A 19,262-nucleotide genomic window follows, 5' to 3' on the forward strand; every position below is an offset into this window, starting at 1 on the left:
ATAGACAAGAAATCAATTGATTTCACTTTCAGAAATTTGAATACAATAAGAGCAATCTCGTACGACCATGGATGTCCTATAGATCGTTTTACTGTACTGGCGCGAATGGCAACTAAAGCAGCTTTTAACAGCGAAACCAGGAGTAGATTTAGAAGACTGAAGGCCGTTCCGTCGAAGTTTTGGTTTGAATTTATGTTACTGTAAGCATATAATTTGAAATCTTGAAAGATTGATTGATACCCCACGATATGCATACAATTACATTGCGTCGATTTACGTCATATGTTAGATAGACTATTATCTATGATGTCATTTTTTTGTTTGCTAGTTTAATTTTTGGACAATTATAGGCCTAGGCGGCAGTCCAAATACATTAGCCGCCAATACACGCAAGAGATTTTTTAGATCAGTCCCGCAGTCCAGGTATCTCATTATGTCATTCCATATCCGCCGACCGTTCAGAGTACAGATATTTTGGTATTCACAAACGCGCATATCTGATGTTTTATATGCGATTTTCATTGCATTAACCTCGCAGTTAATGGCAACATTTTTTGACTTGTGGCCGAATTCACATTGAGATCCGATATTTTAAAGAAGTTTAAAACATCGTGGTAAAGTATACCCTGCTGGTCATCCAAACTATGTGGTCTGGCTAACTTTCATGTACATATACTACTGAAATGAAGATAATATATCTAAGCTAAATATAATCTATTACAACTGTAGAAAAATGAGTAACTATATTAATAGTGAAAAATAAAGTTCCAACTCTAGATGCAAGATTTTTCGTAAACGCCTACTTGTGCGGTTTGAAATGTTGATGCAAAATCCGGCAATAACACATAGAAGAAATGTACTTATCGACCCAAATTTTATCTCTTTTTAATACATTTCATTTTCAATTAAACTGTCTTACACTTATCGGTACCTATGTAAAAACAAACATGAATAAAATTAAAACGTATCCGATATTTCTCCGTGGTAGTCCACTAACCTGCAGATATTAATGAAAGGTATGAAATGCGGCGGAACAAATCTTTCAACAATTGCTTGAGTGTATGGACGGCTATATTTTAAACAGTATTACATTATAATTTATTTGTTCTACCAATATCTCCCGTTAGATAGCAGATAGAGAGTTGCGGTTTGCGCGGTTGCGAACTTTTTCGAAATGTTGTGCTTTACCTCGTCACGTGCATATTTTTCAGTATGACCGACTAGAATTCCGGTTTATTAGTGACATTCATTACATTTTGACATTAACATGTCAAAATAGAAAATAGGAAACGCTCATTAAGCTCAATTTTCATGCATCCGTTATCCAGTTATACAATGTTAATTTTATTGGTTGAATTTAAAGATTTCGATTAGTTAGAAAATTCCGTCCGATAAGTTAGAAAATTATGCAGTTTTTAAATTTATTTTTCATTTTCATGCCTTCGTTTATCGGATATAAGTTGGTGTCATTTTATATTTTCATTTCCATAACGATTTCGTTGTTTTATTTTAAACTAAATTTGTCAAAAAAGAGTCAAAACGTCCGTTATCGTACGAAAGGTAAATGTATTTTAAGTTTCTCCGATGCATGAAAATCAAGCTTTAATCTGTTGGTTTTGATTTTCGTTGAGTCCTATTTGTTATTAGAAAATTATTTCTAATAAAAATAAGTAGGATAATGCAGTGGTAAACAATACACCAAAACACTTTATTTTTAGCGCTGGACCCGCGTTTCGCTAACCATTAGCAGATAATTAAAAACTAAGTATCTGCTGATCCTAACATGGTTAGCTAAACGTCCGTCCAGTGTAAAAAGTAAAGCGTTTTGGTAAATCGTTGTAATTTAGTATTGTATTTTTCAATTTTCATGCTAATTATATATTCAATTTTAGAATGAACAAAATATTAAACTTTTGGAGGTTACTGATACTGGACACATTGTACAAACTTGGTTTGACACAAAACATCAGGGCTATCATGGAAGAAACAAGTAAAAACTTGTAAGAAAAAAAGATATATTTTTTATAAAAATGTGCTTGCTCAATTAATTGGGTGAGGAGTGATTGTAAATGCCAAAAATGATCATGTAAATACTGAAATATAAAAATATCGTGGATTTAAATTTGATTTATTTACCTGCAATAAATACAATTCCTAACAATCTGTATTAAGTTAAATTCCATACTCTATTTCGACCGTTTAAGGTGCCCACTCTCCTGGTTCTTCTCCGTTATTTTTTACCGACGGTTAAAAACGTTTGAGTAAAAATGGCACAAACAGGAAGTGTATGGGTAAAATCGCCGTTTTTGCACGTCATCGTTTTAAAATTTCAACCGGGTGTCGATTTATATTGGGTTATACACTTACCTTTCTACACCTAAGGAAATGGCCGTTAAAGTTATACCATGACTGAATCAAGAATACAAGGCTTGTGAAGCATTTCTGATGAAGTACAGCGAAGAAAGTGACAATAGTAAAATCAGTAAATCATAAATTGATTCCCAATGTTTTTCTTTTTTTGCGATTTTTTCCACTGTCAAAACAGCTGTGTACCACTGGTAACACTTACAGCAAACTGTAATAAACATTGCAAAACAAAAATGTTGTGTATGGACTAATCAGTCAACGTTCTTCCTTACAACGTTTTTAACCGTCGCATCGGTTAAAAAACGGCAGAAAACAAGGAGGCGAGTGGGGCCCTTTCCGGAATAATAATTATCAAAAAGTATATTTTCGATAAAATGTAAAATGTTATATAATAAAGGACGTTGGTTCTTTAACAAATATAAACACACGATAATAAAAGTGCAGCGGATATAATACCAATCATATTTATAAATATTGCATAAACTTTGACTAAGGATTAAGCTGTTTTGGCTCTCATCGCGGCTCGTTTTGATGTTACAGCCTGCAAAAAAATCCAAACGTTATAAATAAATTGTAAACAAAACAATTATATACAGTATGTGCCAAAAAGTTCATAACAAATGGGAAATTTTATAATGATTTTATAATTTCTTTAGCACATCCAATAATAAATAGCCATTTTGACATATGTCATAACAGCTGTCATGGCACAAATACAAAAATCTTCTATTCATATGCAAAAAGTGAGGTTAGGTATCAAAATATAGAAAAAGGCACATATACAGAGTGTTTAAAAAAATGCTCTTTGATTCGGCTTTGCTTCGTAGCTACAGGGTGTTAAAGTCTTAATAATCTTTCGATTTATTTATTATCGATTTATTTTTTTATACTTTTGATTATAGTACTTTTAGTGATGCGAATGAAATTTTGAAGGTAAAAGTTAGTGTAAGTATTTTAATGCTAAAAATATGTCGATAAATTCATCAGGGACGTGCATATGGGTTATCACTGGAATATTTTTCAAAAAAAACATTGCGCCACTGACTTTTTTCTTTTCATATCAAATTGTGTAGTTCGTTTAATGCCAATTAAAAGTTATCTCTTGATATTTTGTCGAATTCAGCTTCCGTGATGAGATAAACGAAATTTTATTAATCACAATTATTAAAATTAACAGCTTGATGAAGTTAGAATCGACACGCGCGCTATCATTTTTACATTAAAAACGTAAATTTTTACCGCAGACGTAGGTTTTTAAAGGCCCAGTCTAATCATCTGCCTGCGCTCCTCCTACTTTTTCTAAAATGTTAGCGTGATTGTCAAAGACGATACTGTATCGCGTTTCTTTGATTGATTCGTTTTTGTGCGTCAGTCCATTGGTGTGCTTGCAGTGCGACCAATGGGGTATTCCAGTTTATATTTATAACCAAATCTATGTTTTGACAAGACTCTGACAGTTAAAACACCACGGCACTGGAATTAAGTTTTATGTTGCCTTGAACAGATTAGTTCACATGGTAGCGACCGATGAATCACTCCCAAACATTCGTGGCGTTTACTATATATATTTTACCTAATTTATTATTAAATATTATTACTATTAGTTATTATTACTGTTAGTTCAACCTACAGCAATTTCAAATAAAAAAATACTGGTATTTAAGATAATTGCAAAAAACCTAATATTAAAAAGTTTTAACATCCTGTAACTAAAACTATGCATTTCCATACCCATGTTTATAGGAACTTTATTTCATATTTTTTTGATGAGGAATCAATGAGTACTTATTTAAAACTTTTGCAAGTTAATGATATTAATTTTTTTTTAAAGATTGTTAGTAGACTTGGATCAAGGCAAATTAATAAAATTGCGTTTATCTCATCAAGGAGACTGAAATCGACAAACTATCAAGAGACTTTTAATCGGGATTAACGGGTTACACTATTTCTCTAACAAGAGAAAAGTCAGTGGCGTACATGCTTTTTTTTAGAAAAATATTCCAGTGATAACCCATATGCACGTCCCTGGTGAATATGTCGACACTTTTTAGCTCTAAAATATATCAAATTTATCGTAACTTTTACCTTCAAAATAACATTCGCTAAAGTACTTGGAAGAAAATTATAATAAATCGAAAAATGATGAAGACTTTAACCCCCTGTACCTACGAAACAAAGCAGAATCGGATTTATGTATGTTGATAATAAATCTTATGTTTACGTGAGGAATCTCCCGATGCGAGGTGTTTCAAAGCCACACTGTCTCTCTACGAGAGATGACACATGTTTTTTGAAACACCCTGTATAATACATAAAAGAATATACTACGGCCTTCCCAAATAAGCAATAAGAGGATTTATATTCCCGTACTAAGGGAGAGAAAATCGAGTTTTATTTTATTTGTTTTGGAACATAAGTTCGTCCTTGTTTAGGAGATGGAAGTAATACGGTTGCGCCAAAATGCTATTTTCCTATTAGTCGAATGGCGTCGAGGTGGGTTATCGATTGATTTTTGATGGGTTACCCCCATATATATATATTAACTAAAGAATATCGACTCCAAACTGCATTCTGTGAAGCCAAGCCGGTGAAATGGATATATAAAGTAGGATTTATAAACTCACAGTTGGATTTGGCTTTGGCGTTGGCGCCGCCGCCCAATTCTTAAAACTGTATATTACCATAAGAGCATTTATAAACACGGTTGGCGTTGGCTTTGGCGCCCGGTTGCCGTTGGACTTGAATTATGTTTAACTTTTTACCGTTCGAAGCGGTTCGCCGTCCGTAGCACCACGTAGCAAATGACGTTACAGCCAATAGAATAGTAAAGAGCGATCACGTGATGCTTTGTTTACATCTAGTTTTGAAGTATGGGAATTCCAAATTTATGGTCACTCCCAATAACCCTAATAGGGTAATTTCATCAAGACCATTACTTTCCAAATCCATAATTAAGAATCTCGAACAAAAAACCAAAACTTTAAACACTTTCGTCTCTAAAAACGCACTATAGACTCTGCTACTCTCAAGTCAAAAGTAAACAAAAATGTAAGGTTAGATCTGTCCAAAACGGCCAAAGCCAACTGTCAACCGTCGAGTTTATAAATGCGATTTTGCGGCGCTACGAACGGTCGACGGCAAATCCAACGCCAACGCCAAATCCAAAGCCAACTGTAGAGTTTATAAATCGACCTTAAATCTTCTGAAGGAATTTGCATAAGTCGCTCAGTTAGCTGTGCTCAAGCGTTGTTCGCAAGCCTGGATTTTGAATTATCGATCGGATATCCAGACCAATAAGAGACTAGACGCTAGCACCAGCTGTTCATTCGTCCAGTTCCGTCCAACTTCGTACGGCTTTCGTTTGCGTTCCCGTTCGACAATTGGCTAAAGCTTGTTTCATATAGACGCAAATCGCGAATTGCGAAAAGCGATTCGCCAAAAAATATTCGCAAAATTTGGACCTATTTCATACAGTCGCGAATTTTTAGGGACATTTCATTTTTGCTCCACTGAAAGTTACAAAAAAAATCATAACCTGAGATAACTTAATTTGTTTTATACATATTTATTCGTGTTTACGATCTTTATTTTATATTTTATAGCATACAATATGAGTTTAAATTTGTTTAATAATTATGAATATCGATTACGATTGTGGGATTGGAATAGAATAAGGTGCAAAATTGCCATTTACTTATTGTTAAAACGTAGAAGAGAACTTAGGAAGGTTTATAGCACAGGTTTATAGGTCATTTATGGGTCATTTAGTTTGGACATTTGAAATATTCAAATTTCGTAAGCAACAAGGTGCTTGTCACAATTTAATTCAAGGAATAAGGAAAAAAAATGAGAAAAATTTTAGGAATTTTCACAGATTGTCTGTACAGGAGTTTGATAACTCGGTTGAAGTTGAAAAATTGTCACAATATATATCTAAAACATATTATGCACGAGAACCCATTTCAACTGGAGAAATAATGCTTTCAGTTACTTTGCGGCAGCGTCGTCAAAATAATCGATAACCGGATCACAATACCATTCTGCGCAAACGCGAACCTTAAAATCGCGCGAATATTCGCAAAAAGTTGAAAACACTTTAACTTTCCCGCCCCCAAAATTTTAAATCTTGCGAATCGCCAAAATCTTAAAATTTCTGACAGCGCCGCCATGATAAGTAAAATTGGACCAAGAGTCTACGTGAACAAAACTTAATCCTGGCTAACTGATTTTCGGAATTTTGGAGTTGCGCTACTGCGCCAGTATCTGCCTAACAGACGAACTTATGTGAAATATACATGGACCGATTATCTAGTTGTCCCTAACTCGGCTTCAACTCCAACACATTGCAGGGACAGGCGATAATCCGTATATATTTGATATGTATATGGTTACCCCTCTATATCTCTGTTTCTAACGTGTTAACCTCAATTTAAAACATATAATTTTGAAATGGCCAAACAAAGTGCTCACAGCTTTGAAAAGTGCTGAAAACTTTTGACAACCCAAGGATAGACAAAATACTATGTGGAAAATGCATTTATACTCTACATCTATTCTTTAGTATTGAGAAAAGAATTTATATAGTACAGATATGCTGATATGCTGAAGAAATCCCACGTAACTTTATTTCAAGAACTTAAAAAAATCCCATTTGTTGCAAACTTCTTACCCATCCTGTCATCAAATTAAAGAAAATTCTACATACCTGGAAACCAGATTTTATACTAGCTACAGAACACCTAGACCCGCAGGTTTCACACTGTAAAAAGAACAACCTTGTATCCTTTTGTAAAATTGTATCTGGTGACCTACACGTATGACAAGTTACATATTCTTTTATGTATCTGAAACAGACAAAAATACTGGCGTAAATATCTACAGGCACCAATTTAAAAAAAAATAACTATATAGAAATCACTAAAAATTGGAGTGCACGCCATCAAAGACATCGAAAGTATTACCAATTACTAATAAATATGAATTCGTTTCAAGCTTAAGGTACGCGCACACTGACCAGAGCCGCACGCGCCGCATCGACCGAAGAGAAATATTGTTTGTGTTACTTTCAATGAAGGTGCGCACACTAGCCAGAGCCGCACGAATCGCATCGACGAAAATGCGGCCAGCATTGTTGGCCCAGAATGATTTTCGGTAAATGCGGCTAGTGTTGCTGACGTCACACGCAATTCCTTTCACTCTACGTAGGTAGTCGAAAAGGAGATTCAATATGTTAAGAAAATTCGCGAATTTTTCATGGCTCATATTGAAATATTGAAAAATTATTAGTTCATCCTCAATTAAATATGGAAATAATGTGGATTTTTGCAAATAATGTGAACCTAGCAAGGAGCTCATAATTATTTCGTGTTCGTGGACATTCATTGTCGAGAAATATTAAAAACACGCTTATCGCCGCAGACAGGACTCCGGAAGCGACTGATGAGAAATTCGATTGGCGTGGGGAGTGTAGTAGGGACAAAAATACGGGTGTAGTAGGGACAAAAAGAAACAAAATAGTGAATAATGCGGCGTGTTCGGTACGGGTCAGTGTGCGCGACAAGAAAAAAAAGTGCGATTCGTGCGGCTCTGGTCAGTGTACCTTTAAAGTCCAATTTTTTCTTTTTCTTATAATTTTATATCATGGTTAAAAAGAGAGCACGCCGCCGCATCAAGTAAATGAATTGGCCATTAAAAAAGGTTTTATGTTGATAGTCATGACAAATGTTGCCAGTTATGAGATTTTACTTTGCAAATCTGACATTTGTCATTAGACGCCCATGCACGCAAGGGATTTTTAACCGATCGGTCCCGCAGTCCAGATATGACATCCCGTATCCGGCGACCCGGTCGTTCAGAGTACAGATATTTTGGTATTCACAAACGCGCATATCTGATCTTTCATCAGGTTAGAACTCACAATAATCGGGACTGCCACTTATCCGTTAGTTCTCCGTGGGAGTCCACTAACGCACAGATATTAATGAGAGGTAAAGACCGCGGCGGGACAAATCTTTTAAAAATCCCTTGCGTGTATGGGCGGCTATTCTCAATTTTATTCAGAGTCTTGGTATATTCTTTGTGCTTTTCTTTGACAGATTTGAAATTAAATCTGCGTTTCTTTTAGTTAAAACTGCGATCTTCACTGCAATAAAAAACCAAAACCACCAAATAGTCGGAATCAGCAAATTGTCTTGTCTCTACACAATTACTTAGAACAGGAAAGAGATCATGGCAAGCCCCAAGGAAAGAGATCATAGCAATTTGCTGTTAAACTGCGTTAGAGATGTAAAAATTAATATTGTTGCATACGTTTTGTGACTTTTATTGAAAATACATAGATCTTTTAGACTGTTTCAGCTGCGTTCAGTATCAGTTTACAGAATATCAGTGACTAGAATCTGAAAAAGTGAAGACTAATGTTAACTAATTAGAACTTTAATTCGTGAAACTCTCAGAATAACTTCTTTGCATTAGAATTTGGCGTAATATTCATAGAGAAAGTAAATAAAGTAGTTTTACGAATTTTTTGACACCTGCCAGAAGTCCAAGTAAAAAAAGTAACCGTGGCAACATTGCGACATGCATTCGTCAAATATTTTGATGATGTGCACGCCAACTTTTATTGATTTTCCTATACATACCTTCTTAATACATTCTCAATCTGTTTTTGTTGAAATCTACCCTTGATAATGAGCTGACTGTTGCCATCAACAGAACCACTAGTACCTAACTCAGCTAGTAAAAAATCTAATAAATGTTTCGGCTGCCTGTGCAGCATTTTACATATCTCTGTGAAGTTGGCAAATGATGTTTTCTTTGCGCCTATTTTAACAACCTACAAAAACATAAAATACAACAATTCTGTTATGTAACAGGTAAAAAATTTATGTATTTTACCTGTGGCGGTCTCATAACAAACTTCTGTTTCTTTCCAGCAGCCATGTCTGGGTTTTTATCTCTCATAATCTCGAAAGCTCTATTGAGAAGTTCTTCGTATGTGTAATCACGGTCAGATCCGCTCCATGTTATGGCGTTATCATCCACTAAAACGATTAAGGGATTTAAACTTAGGTTTAAAATATTATTCTATCTATTTATACAACATGTTACTTGGTGACATGCTAATATTTAAGGGGCGATTCTTGGACCTATTCTCAGGGCCGTATTTAGGGGGGTGCTAGTGGCTAGTGATACTTACTAATAGCACCCGGCGGCAAATTTTGAGAGGCGGTGTTAAAAAAAATAAAACAAATATTTCGCCTCTTTGACGATGCGTTAGCAAAGCAGACTGAAATTTTGGTTCCTATATTGTACCTATACTTTAAACATATTTATTTAAATCTTGAAAAAGTGCAAGATTAAAACATATATTTTTAACTGACAAATCGGCTACTATGCGCTTACTAGAATTATTAAAAAAAGTGTCTTTGAAGGCTTGCTCGCCCGCCGACAAAAAACAATTATTCAGCACCTTCAATAACGCCGCCGCCCGTCGTCGGCGTCGAAATATGCCGAATAACAAAAAAGGCCGTTTGTAAGTAAGTTGCGAAAAGAAATAGAAATTAGAAATTATTTTATAGTCATTGGGTTTGGGGTGATGGTGAAGTTAACATCTTGCGAAATAATAATAATTATAAATATTACGTTTAGCAGTTTATATAGCTGAATAAATACTAGATATTTTGTGTGTGCATTACAATACAATGGGAAAAAAAGAGGGCGGAGCATTTTGAAAACGCCGAAAAATTTAAAAAGAAACCAAACTAAATAAAAGAAAACCAAAAAAGACACCAAAACTCCACACTTTTTTTCAAGAAAAGTCCTTACAGGAAGGTAAGTTTACGATTATAATCAAAGTAGAATTTTTGTTATGTTTCTTTTTATAAACAAATATTAGCCGTTTTATAACGTACTTCGTACTTTCTTTAAATTTCTACCGATTTATAGGTTCAATGTTCAATGTTGACAAAATCGTCTTTTTTTCAGAGCCAAGCACATCTTTCAAAGACACTAATAATTTGCCTGAGTCTGATATGGGGGAAATTACCGTATCGGTACTATCGGTAACTGAAAGGGATGAGTCTCCTATTTTTAACGCAGAATTGGCCGAATTTGAAAGATTGGTTATTAAGCCAGGCTGCGGTAAATTTTGCCTATTGCAAACCATTCCGTGTCAAATGCGAAAAATTTGATGCATTTATTGCATTCCAATAATATTGTTTCAACGTTTCCAAACGTCGAAATCATTTTAAGAATTTTCTTGACCCTTATGGTGACAAATGCAAGCGATGAAAGGTCATTCTCTACTCCAAAAAGAGTTAAAACATATTTAAGGAACTCGCTTTCACAAGAAAGGCTTACGCTCTTTCTGTATTATAGATAAATTCCGGCTTATTGAAATCTTTGGATTTTAGTGATATATTAGACAAATTTGCCGATACTAAATCGCGAAAAGTAATATTTAAGTAAAGTAAAGTAGTTTTAGGTTTATATGTATATTATTTTTATATTTTATGTGTAAAAATATTAAATATTTTAGGTTTAATAGTTACCACAGTTTGTTATACTTATTACTTACTGTAAAATCAAGTTGTACGTGTTTTACACTTTTAATAAATTTAAGGTTTTAACTTTTTTGTTTAATCTTTTTTTTCGTATGCTTATGGTGTGTATGGTAATAATGGAAAATTATGACGATTAGGGCGTGGCATCTCAATTTTTTTACGTCACTAAACGAGGCGTTGTTTAAAATTAGCACCCGGCGGTAGCTAAGGTAAATCCGGCACTGCCTATTCTAAGAAAAAAACTATATACGTATGTCCTAAACATCTTAATTTTTGACATAGAGGGTTGTTATTTATTCTTAATAACTCTAAACTCTATTATTATTATAGATATATTTATAAAATTTTATACACATCCAAAATGCATTTTCCGATGTACAAATCAAATTTTGTTGTATCTCTTAATTTCCTTCCAGTCAACGTAGGAACGATTTTCACACAACAGTCACCGCATCATGTTTTTAGTGATTTGACCCTGAAGTAAAACGAGTTTTAACTTTTTCAAGCAAAAACCAAGCGTTAGACAAAAAAAATCAAGAGATAAAAATTGTTATAAGTGAATGAAGATTTCGAAAATAATGTTTATTTTAAGGGAAGGCAGTGGCGTATCTTCAAAAATATTCAATATAAAACCCGTACAGACGCCACCGGTTAAAATAACTAACATCGTACATCAAAAAAGGCTTTTTTGATCGGGGTTCAGGGGATATACAGGGTGCTACAAATTCGAGGTACGAGAACGTAGTTCAAGAAATTGTTAAAATTTCATTTAAAACGTTCAAAAAAATTTTTTTGAACTACCCCGACCTCAAGCCAAGAAACCTACCAGAAAAAAAATATGTTATCTAAGGTCGAAGAAAACTGTACTCAAAAAAAAGATATTTATAGCTTGATATACAGGGTGTTTCCTAAGTACTCTAAAAAGTGTGGGATTCCTTATATGTTTTTAAGAAAAAAAGTTTATATGAACATGAGGCCTAAAGTAGTACTTCCTTTCTGATCTACAGCGTGTTAAAAATTAAAAAAAATAGAATTTCTTGAAATATCTTGAAAACTATTGTAAATACTTTTCTTGCCATTATCTGACGTTTTTCTATTTGAACCAGTGGCGTCCATACGCATACACCTCTGGACTTATTTGATTAAAATAAATGGTACGCCACTGCTTTGTTTCTTCTTGATTGTCCATCCTTTTTAAACAAGATTGATCTTTTAGTTTTTTTTGTACATCAAACGGTTTTTGAGAAAGAAAAAATTAAATCAACTAGAAGCCCACCTTGACATTCATGTATGTTAGTTTTCTAGCGATTTTGGGATATGCAATGTAGTTTATATTTTTTTTGTCGAAAATCGTTGATGTACAAGAAAAAATATCAATTTTGTTAAAGAAGTATCGACAATCAAGAAAAAAAAAACGATTCCTCAAAAAAATCAATGGCGTTCTATATATTTTAAGCAAGAAATTCATTTTTTTAAATTTTTAACACCCTGTACATCAAAAAGGAAGTACTTTAGACCCCACGGTCATATATACTTTTCATCTTAAAAACATATGAGGAATCACACCTTAGAATTTTTAGACTACTCAGGAAACACCCTGTATATCCAATACAGGGTGAGTCTTAAATAAGTGCAAATATTTTCAGGGGTTTGGTTTGTTGGGGTATATTTCGACCCCAGGAACACGTCTATGAGGTTTTTTTGCGCAAAAAGATATGTTGAAAATCGTGCATTTTCTTTTAAATTTCCCTGTCAGTATATTTTTCCAAAACTTTTTAGAACTGTCTGTTCACCGCAAATTTTCCCACGGTATAACTTCTTAATCTCTGATATTACCATAGTTACAGCTTTACTCTATGGTTAGAGCACTAAAAGGGATGCAAATACAGAAAAAATCCGGTGGCTCTCAAATTTTTGTCAAAAAAAAATATTTTTCTTAAATTTTCAAACTTAAATAACTCGGTTATTTTGGACTTATCTGAAAAATGGTAAAGAGAAATTATGTTTCTTTTATCGAGATCTATCAGCCCTGAAAATATTTGCACTTATTTAAGACTCACCCTGTATATTCAATGTCCATTTATTAAATTAAATATGTTTTCCTGGGGAACCAGCCACATCTGACATACGCGGCGGTTTATGGGCATCGCTGCACAGCGGCTGTGCAGCCAGCTTCCGCTCCTTAATGGGACTTCAATGTTACAAAACACACGGTATCGTAGACGTCAGCAAGTTGTACCCTAACCTGTGCAAGCAGTTAGGATGAAAGTCGCGAAGTTATAAACCGCCTCCTGTGTTTTGGCTCTTAGTATCACTGACAGTAATAACATTATTATTATTAATAATTCATCAGATAAGAGAGGATATATGCCAATATCAATGTTAATAAAATAACAAAATATTCTGTATATTTTTTAAATATTTTAATACATATAATTAATAATGTTAAAATAAAGATGTTTAGAATGTTTCTGTTAAAATATAATTTATACATAAACCAGTTTCTTTTTAACCAAATAAATATAAAAATTTGAACAGTTTTACCACTGTGTATCTCAAAAGTTAAGATGTTTAGGACATACATTCGTTTGATTTTTTTTTCTAAGAATAGATCCAAGAAACACCCATTTAAATATTAGCATGACACAAGGAACACCCTGTATTTTGTTACTATGCCATTTCAATTATTTTACCTGGCTCTACTATTCTTTCCACCAAATTGCAGCATATTTAAGAAAACAAAAACTATTATTTTTACATTCACATAACAATTTTATTTAAGGCAAAAGTTATGTTGGTATAATGTTCTTAGTACTTACCATTTTCTTTATCTTCTGCTTTATCATCTACCTCTGCCATAATTTCATCGAGATCCTTCTTTTTACTCTTCTTCTTTTTCTTGAGTTTATTAAAATCTAGATCAAAATTATCATCGATAATTTCTTCATCTTGATTTGTACCCTCCAGGCCAGAAGTCTCATCTTTCACATCGTTCAAAGCTGCTTCCAAATCGTCAGTGCTAAAAATTAAAATGAAAAATCAAACACTTCTTTTGTTTAGCATGAATTTTGTGTATACCTAAAAGGCTTCTTCTTTTTCTTCTTTTTTTGTTTAGTAAAATCAAGATCAATGTCGGCATTAGCATCATCATTCTCATCATTTGCAACTAAGGCATCATTTTCTCCTGATAATGTATTTCCATCAAGCGAATCATTTCCTTTTAAAATTATTAAATATTAATTACATATTTAAATAAATACTGATAGATATTCTTACCCTCAGCTAAAGCTGCATCAATATCAAAGGTAGCCTTCTTCTTTTTCTTTTTTTTCTTGAGAGTTGGATCAAAAATCTAGAAAATACAATTGGATACAGCATTTCTGTTAACACCTCTACACAGAAATCAAGTTAAAGAATTGAAATACACGTATGTTTGTATAATATATTAAACAAATACTTAGAGCAGATTTTAAAACAAATCATCAAAATATATCCACGTTTTATTAGCGTTTGGAATAACCTAAAAGAAATTGAATATTAGACTACTTACTGTTTCATCTTCTGCCATTTCTAACAAATCCAAGAAACACTTTCAAAAGAAAATATTAATAAACCCGTTTTTCGATTGCAAATTACTCAAATATTGGAAAAAAAGTATTTACTTCTATTGCATCAGCTTTCCAAATTTTCAGACTTTGACAGAATCCGGATTCCGAAACGTCAACAACCGCATGTCAAAACGTCAAAAATAGGGCTGTGTTGTCAAAACTTTCAATGAACGCAGAAAAATGAAGGTAATTATTTATATATGATGAATATGATTTCACAATCATGGAATATTTTTTAATATAATTAAACAATCTACTGCAATAATCTGAATTAACACATACATAGCGTCAAATGTATTATACTTAACAATTAAAGGAAAAATAATGTATCCATAATTTTTGAAAAGTACACATGTTAACTCAGAAAAATAAACTGCTCAGAAAAAGAACTACAGGAATGGCAGGAAGTAATTTGACACTTGACAGCAGCTTGACAGTCTGATATTAATCTATTTATTGTGTCAATATGTTACAATTAGTTGTTTTCTGTTTTTATATTTATTTTTAAGATTATATTGAATAAGTTCTAACAAAACATATCAAACGTTCTTTAATGTGTTTTTGTGTAGTATGTTTACTTCATTAATATTCTTAATTAATTTAAACAGTGTTAACAAGTTAATGTTCCTATAGTTAAAAAAACTTCCTTGTTAAAGAAAATCAAATTTGGTAAGTCTTCGATAAGAAATGCTTATTGCTCTACTTTATTCAGTTATAAAATTGTAAAAAACTATTAAGTAATTAGAGAACTAATTACGTTTATTCATTTAAAAAAAAACATAAAATTTATAATTTTTAAATTTCTATTTTTTCTATAGTTTAATTCATAATATAAATTTTCGAATCAACTATTTGTTATATTAACAGCCAATTTAACTACTTATTTATTTTTATTGTTTTCTTTCTGAAAAGTGCATAAACCAATCTAAACAATTAAAATGTATTGCTTCAATGATAAAATTGATGGAATTGGAATTAGATAATACCGCACTAATTTGTTAGTGTTATCTCCACCAGATGTTACATGTTTAATAGCTAAAATAGCTGTATAGGTAGATGCATTATAGGTGATAATATACAAAAAGGAATTGTTATTTTAATACTAAAGTGGATGATATAGTAGATAAGTTTATTTAACATTATTAATGTAGGATCAATAATATGTGACAATTTATGAAAAAACCATACTGAAAGCACTGAAAATTGGCCAATATGTCTCTGAAAAATAAGATCTCTAGAAAGTGGTCGTATAATTTTAACATTAAAAATAATACTAAGTCTAATAGTTATCAAGGTATTTTAACTTGTTTTAATATGTAGATATTGAATTGTATACTAAAACTCATATCTTATATTACAGTATACAAGATGTTTCAACAATTACATAATGGAGCTGGTTACATACCTGAAATGGAGCAGATTATTAGCCAGTTGGAACGAGGCACATTGGTGACAAAATTTTTGTTTAGAAAAAGGCCAGAAAGTAAGACTTTGGCCATAAGAAGGGAAACGAGGCAGCTAATTTGGACTAGGACTACGTCAAACATATCAAGGTCTAATTTTGAAGGTATATATGTAATTATATAATTTATATAATTAATTTCCAAATTATTATTTATTAACTAAATGAAGACTTGAAGTAAATTATGTTGCAAGTGCCAAAAACTCGGTTTGTCATGTTTTAATTGTAAAATGTCCTAAGTTCCATAACCAACAACATATTATAAAGGGCTAAGTGCCATGGTTATTAATTGTATTGACAAAAATTCTCAACAGAGACACCGCCCCTTCTTATACATTGGTTATGTAACAAAAAACTTTGTTTATCTGTGGCACTTAGAACATTATTTACTTCATGTCTTCAAATTATCATCTTACATAGACAGTCTTTCATCTTAGCCCCATCTAGACATAACTTTCTACCTGTCAATCATGTCAGTTAAAAAGGTCAGGTAAAACAGATTAAAGACTAGTGAACATACTGGAAGTTTTACTTACAGTTTTAGATCAGTTTTTAGTCAAGACCATGGAGGAGGCACTGCTTTTATCAATTATAGCATTGTGTTTAGTGCAGTTGAAAAGAAAAAACATAGAATTTTGCTACAAAATTGTATTCTTATGGTTAAAATTTAAATTGTAAATATACAAAGCTATTTGTGAAATAGTATTGTTTGGTAATAATTATTCAATATCTCTAAACAACTTTGTACAATTACATTATTTTCTGAAACTATGTCAAAATATTAGATTTTTAAAAGTCGCTTATTAAAAATATTAAAAATGCTGTAATACAACTAGATTTGCCAGATTGTATATAAAGCAAGCAGCAACAACAAAAATAAAAAAATTGGTCAAGTGCGAGTCGAACTCGCGCACGAAGGGTTCCGTACCATTCATTATCTATACAACATTAGACACTATATTATTATAAACTTTTTTTCCGATTTAGCTGAAATTTTGAAAGTGCGTATAAGTAATTTAAAAAAAATGAAGAAACACATTACTAAAAATTGTATTAATCAATAATAAATATGTAAAAAGTAAAAATAAATATGTAAAAATTAAAAAAAAAGATTAAAAAAAAGTCGCCTTGACTAGGATTCGAACTTGCCTTACTACGGCTCCAACGTCATAGCAGCGTAAAGTCCTAACGCTTTAACCACGCGGCTACCGAGGACTTGAAAGATTCTATGTAAAATTATTACTTATTTTTTCAGATAAAAAACAAAATTTGGTATATTAGTATATGACATAAATTAGGATTGATTGAAGTATTCAATTGTTTTTGGTCACTTCCTGTTTCACTGGAACACCGGAACTATAACTTTTGATTTTTAAATGACACCCTCGGTGTTTTTTTACTTTATTTGATAGAAAATGACACTCTGAGAATGACATATCATATGTCAACTTTTGACATTTTTGCATATGGTTTATTTGAAATTGTAACATGCCGTTTATAACGACAATTTGACTCTAAATACCAAGTGTGTGGTACCAAATTATTCGTAAAAGAATACATTTTCCAAATATTCTAATGAGCCACCCTTGTTCCGTTTGAAAAAATTGAGATATGACTAAAAATACGACTTGGGGCATATCTCATTCTATTCAGAGTGTCATTTTCTATCGGATAAAGTATAAATATACCGAGGGTACCATTTAAAAATCAAAAGTTGTAGTAATTTCCGGTGAAACAGGAAGTGACTAAAAACAATTGAATATATCAATCAATCCTAATTTATGTCATATACTAACATACCAAATCTCGTTTGGTTTGGACGCACCCGGTATAATTATCAAATAACATAAGTACGTCGATCCGTTCTGTAGCTACGAGGCATCCGTAAGGGGGAAAATTATCTATTACCTGTTTATAGCACGCCCATGAAGTACTCATGGGCGTGCTATAAATATTTGAATTAACATTACTTATACAAAAATTTCAAAAATACCAAATCAGTTTTATTTTTTTCAACGTTTTTCCACGTAATTGAGACATAATCTTTAAAAAAAATATGAAATGGAAGAAGAAACAAATAAAAAAATAATAAAATCATAAAACTAATTTACCTATAACGACTTCACTGTTCTCCAAGCTCGGTCTACTACCGGCTTAAGCCGGTCCCAGATACTACGTGGATTTGGCGAATATTCGGTATTCGAGCTTATTTCCGTAGCGTGTGGGAGGTTACCTTCGACGAAGATTCGTACTTTGTCATTTTCCCGGCGGTTGTCGGTAAACTGGCACGAATCAAAGGAGCTCGTAGTGCGGCGTAGTCAACTGCGGAATTACTCCCAGACGCTACGGCTATTTGTTTACATGTTTTTTTTTGTTTTAGCGGCGCGCTCCCCTACGCGTTGCTCTACTACGGGAAATATTTGTCATTGGACGCATTTTTACAAATAACGTAGCGTGTGGAAAGGTGGCCGAAGCCGCAGTACATATTTTGAATATTCGCACATTCGCCAAATGCACGTAGTGTCTGGGACCGGCTTTAGTAGATCCTTCTCGTAAAAAAATGAGACGATGCAAACGACGTCAATAAAGATTCTACAAATTTGGGAGTAGCCAATGTAATGAGTGGGCGAAGTGTGTTTTGTGGTGACATACTCGTCAAGTCCACGTGGACTCTGCCGCGTGTATATAGGTAGCGATCGACAAAATATATTGCTGTTTATTTAAATGTGTTTTGTAGTAAATTGATCATACTCCAATATTTTGACTGCATTCTTGAAATTCCTTCCTTGATACAGTAGCTATTAAAGATACACACAGATCCAGTAGAAGTACTTTAAATTGAATTTATATAATCAGATACAAAAAAAAACAAACTAAATCGAAAAATGTCTTGGAATAATATTAAGCATAAAGTGTGTATTTTTTACTTTGTGAATTTTATAATTTGAGTGACGCTTTCCGAGGTAGTACAATGATTTTTCGGCATCCGGACAATTTACTCAAATCCGGGATTTTCCGCACCTCTGGCAACTGGCAACCGGATTGTACCTAATTGTAACCGGATTTTTTTTGTAAATTCACATATAGAAATTTTAAAACATTTTCCGATGCACGTCATCAATCACATCGAAATTGACACTAAAGCCTATAAACCTGAGTAAATGAAATTCTAGCAAAAATGTTTAAATTTGTTGACTAAATTAAAATACCAAGCAGCTCTTCATTATACTTTATAGAGCAAATGATTGTAACAGATATTTT

At 32.8% G+C, this 19,262-nt stretch overlaps 3 protein-coding genes across 7 annotated transcripts in view; 2 read left to right on the forward strand and 1 right to left on the reverse strand.

The window, feature by feature from the left end:
- LOC115878144 (uncharacterized aarF domain-containing protein kinase 5) overlaps positions 1-2,301 on the forward strand; it is a 98,182-nt gene extending 95,881 nt beyond the window's left edge. For all 4 annotated transcript variants that reach the window (XM_030894524.1, XM_030894525.1, XM_030894526.1 and 1 more), the window contains 2 exons: positions 33-200; positions 1,893-2,301. In XM_030894524.1, the coding sequence (XP_030750384.1) occupies positions 33-200; positions 1,893-2,004 (280 nt within the window). In that variant the 3' untranslated portion in view covers positions 2,005-2,301. The remainder of the gene's footprint in view (positions 1-32; positions 201-1,892) is intronic.
- Positions 2,302-2,799: 498 nt separating this feature from the next.
- On the reverse strand, positions 2,800-14,671 carry LOC115878146 (eukaryotic translation initiation factor 2 subunit 2). The gene is made up of 8 exons (XM_030894529.1): positions 14,482-14,671; positions 14,208-14,283; positions 14,010-14,148; positions 13,751-13,950; positions 9,265-9,410; positions 9,009-9,202; positions 7,073-7,211; positions 2,800-2,908 (listed from the first exon to the last, which is right to left on the reverse strand). The coding sequence occupies exons 1-8, from the start codon at positions 14,497-14,499 to the stop codon at positions 2,864-2,866; spliced, it is 957 nt and encodes a 318-aa protein (XP_030750389.1). The 5' UTR covers positions 14,500-14,671; the 3' UTR covers positions 2,800-2,863.
- A 291-nt stretch (positions 14,672-14,962) lies between these two features.
- Positions 14,963-19,262, forward strand: part of LOC115878143 (1-phosphatidylinositol 4,5-bisphosphate phosphodiesterase gamma-1) — a 92,130-nt gene continuing 87,830 nt past the window's right edge. The window contains exons 1-2 of one of the 2 annotated variants that reach the window (XM_030894522.1): positions 14,963-15,208; positions 15,900-16,106. In XM_030894522.1, the coding sequence (XP_030750382.1) occupies positions 15,908-16,106 (199 nt within the window). In that variant the 5' untranslated portion in view covers positions 14,963-15,208; positions 15,900-15,907. Of the gene's footprint in view, positions 15,209-15,621; positions 15,834-15,899; positions 16,107-19,262 lie in introns of those variants that run through there. The other variant, XM_030894521.1, reaches the window with a different exon arrangement.

The sequence above is a fragment of the Sitophilus oryzae genome, unplaced genomic scaffold, assembly GCF_002938485.1.
Source record: "Sitophilus oryzae breed Bouriz unplaced genomic scaffold, Soryzae_2.0 scaffold_1500_pilon_pilon, whole genome shotgun sequence".
Lineage (NCBI taxonomy): Eukaryota > Metazoa > Arthropoda > Insecta > Coleoptera > Curculionidae > Sitophilus > Sitophilus oryzae.

What these genes read in the sequence shown, in the direction of transcription:
- LOC115878146 (XM_030894529.1), bottom strand. An exon ending in AGCAGAAGATAAAGAAAATG is followed by an intron (nt 9,411 to 13,750) that starts GTAAGTACTAAG and finishes TAATCGTTTTAG; the next exon opens with TGGATGATAACGCCATAACA. An exon ending in GTATAAAATCTGGTTTCCAG is followed by an intron (nt 2,909 to 7,072) that starts GTATGTAGAATT and finishes ATTTTTTTGCAG; the next exon opens with GCTGTAACATCAAAACGAGC.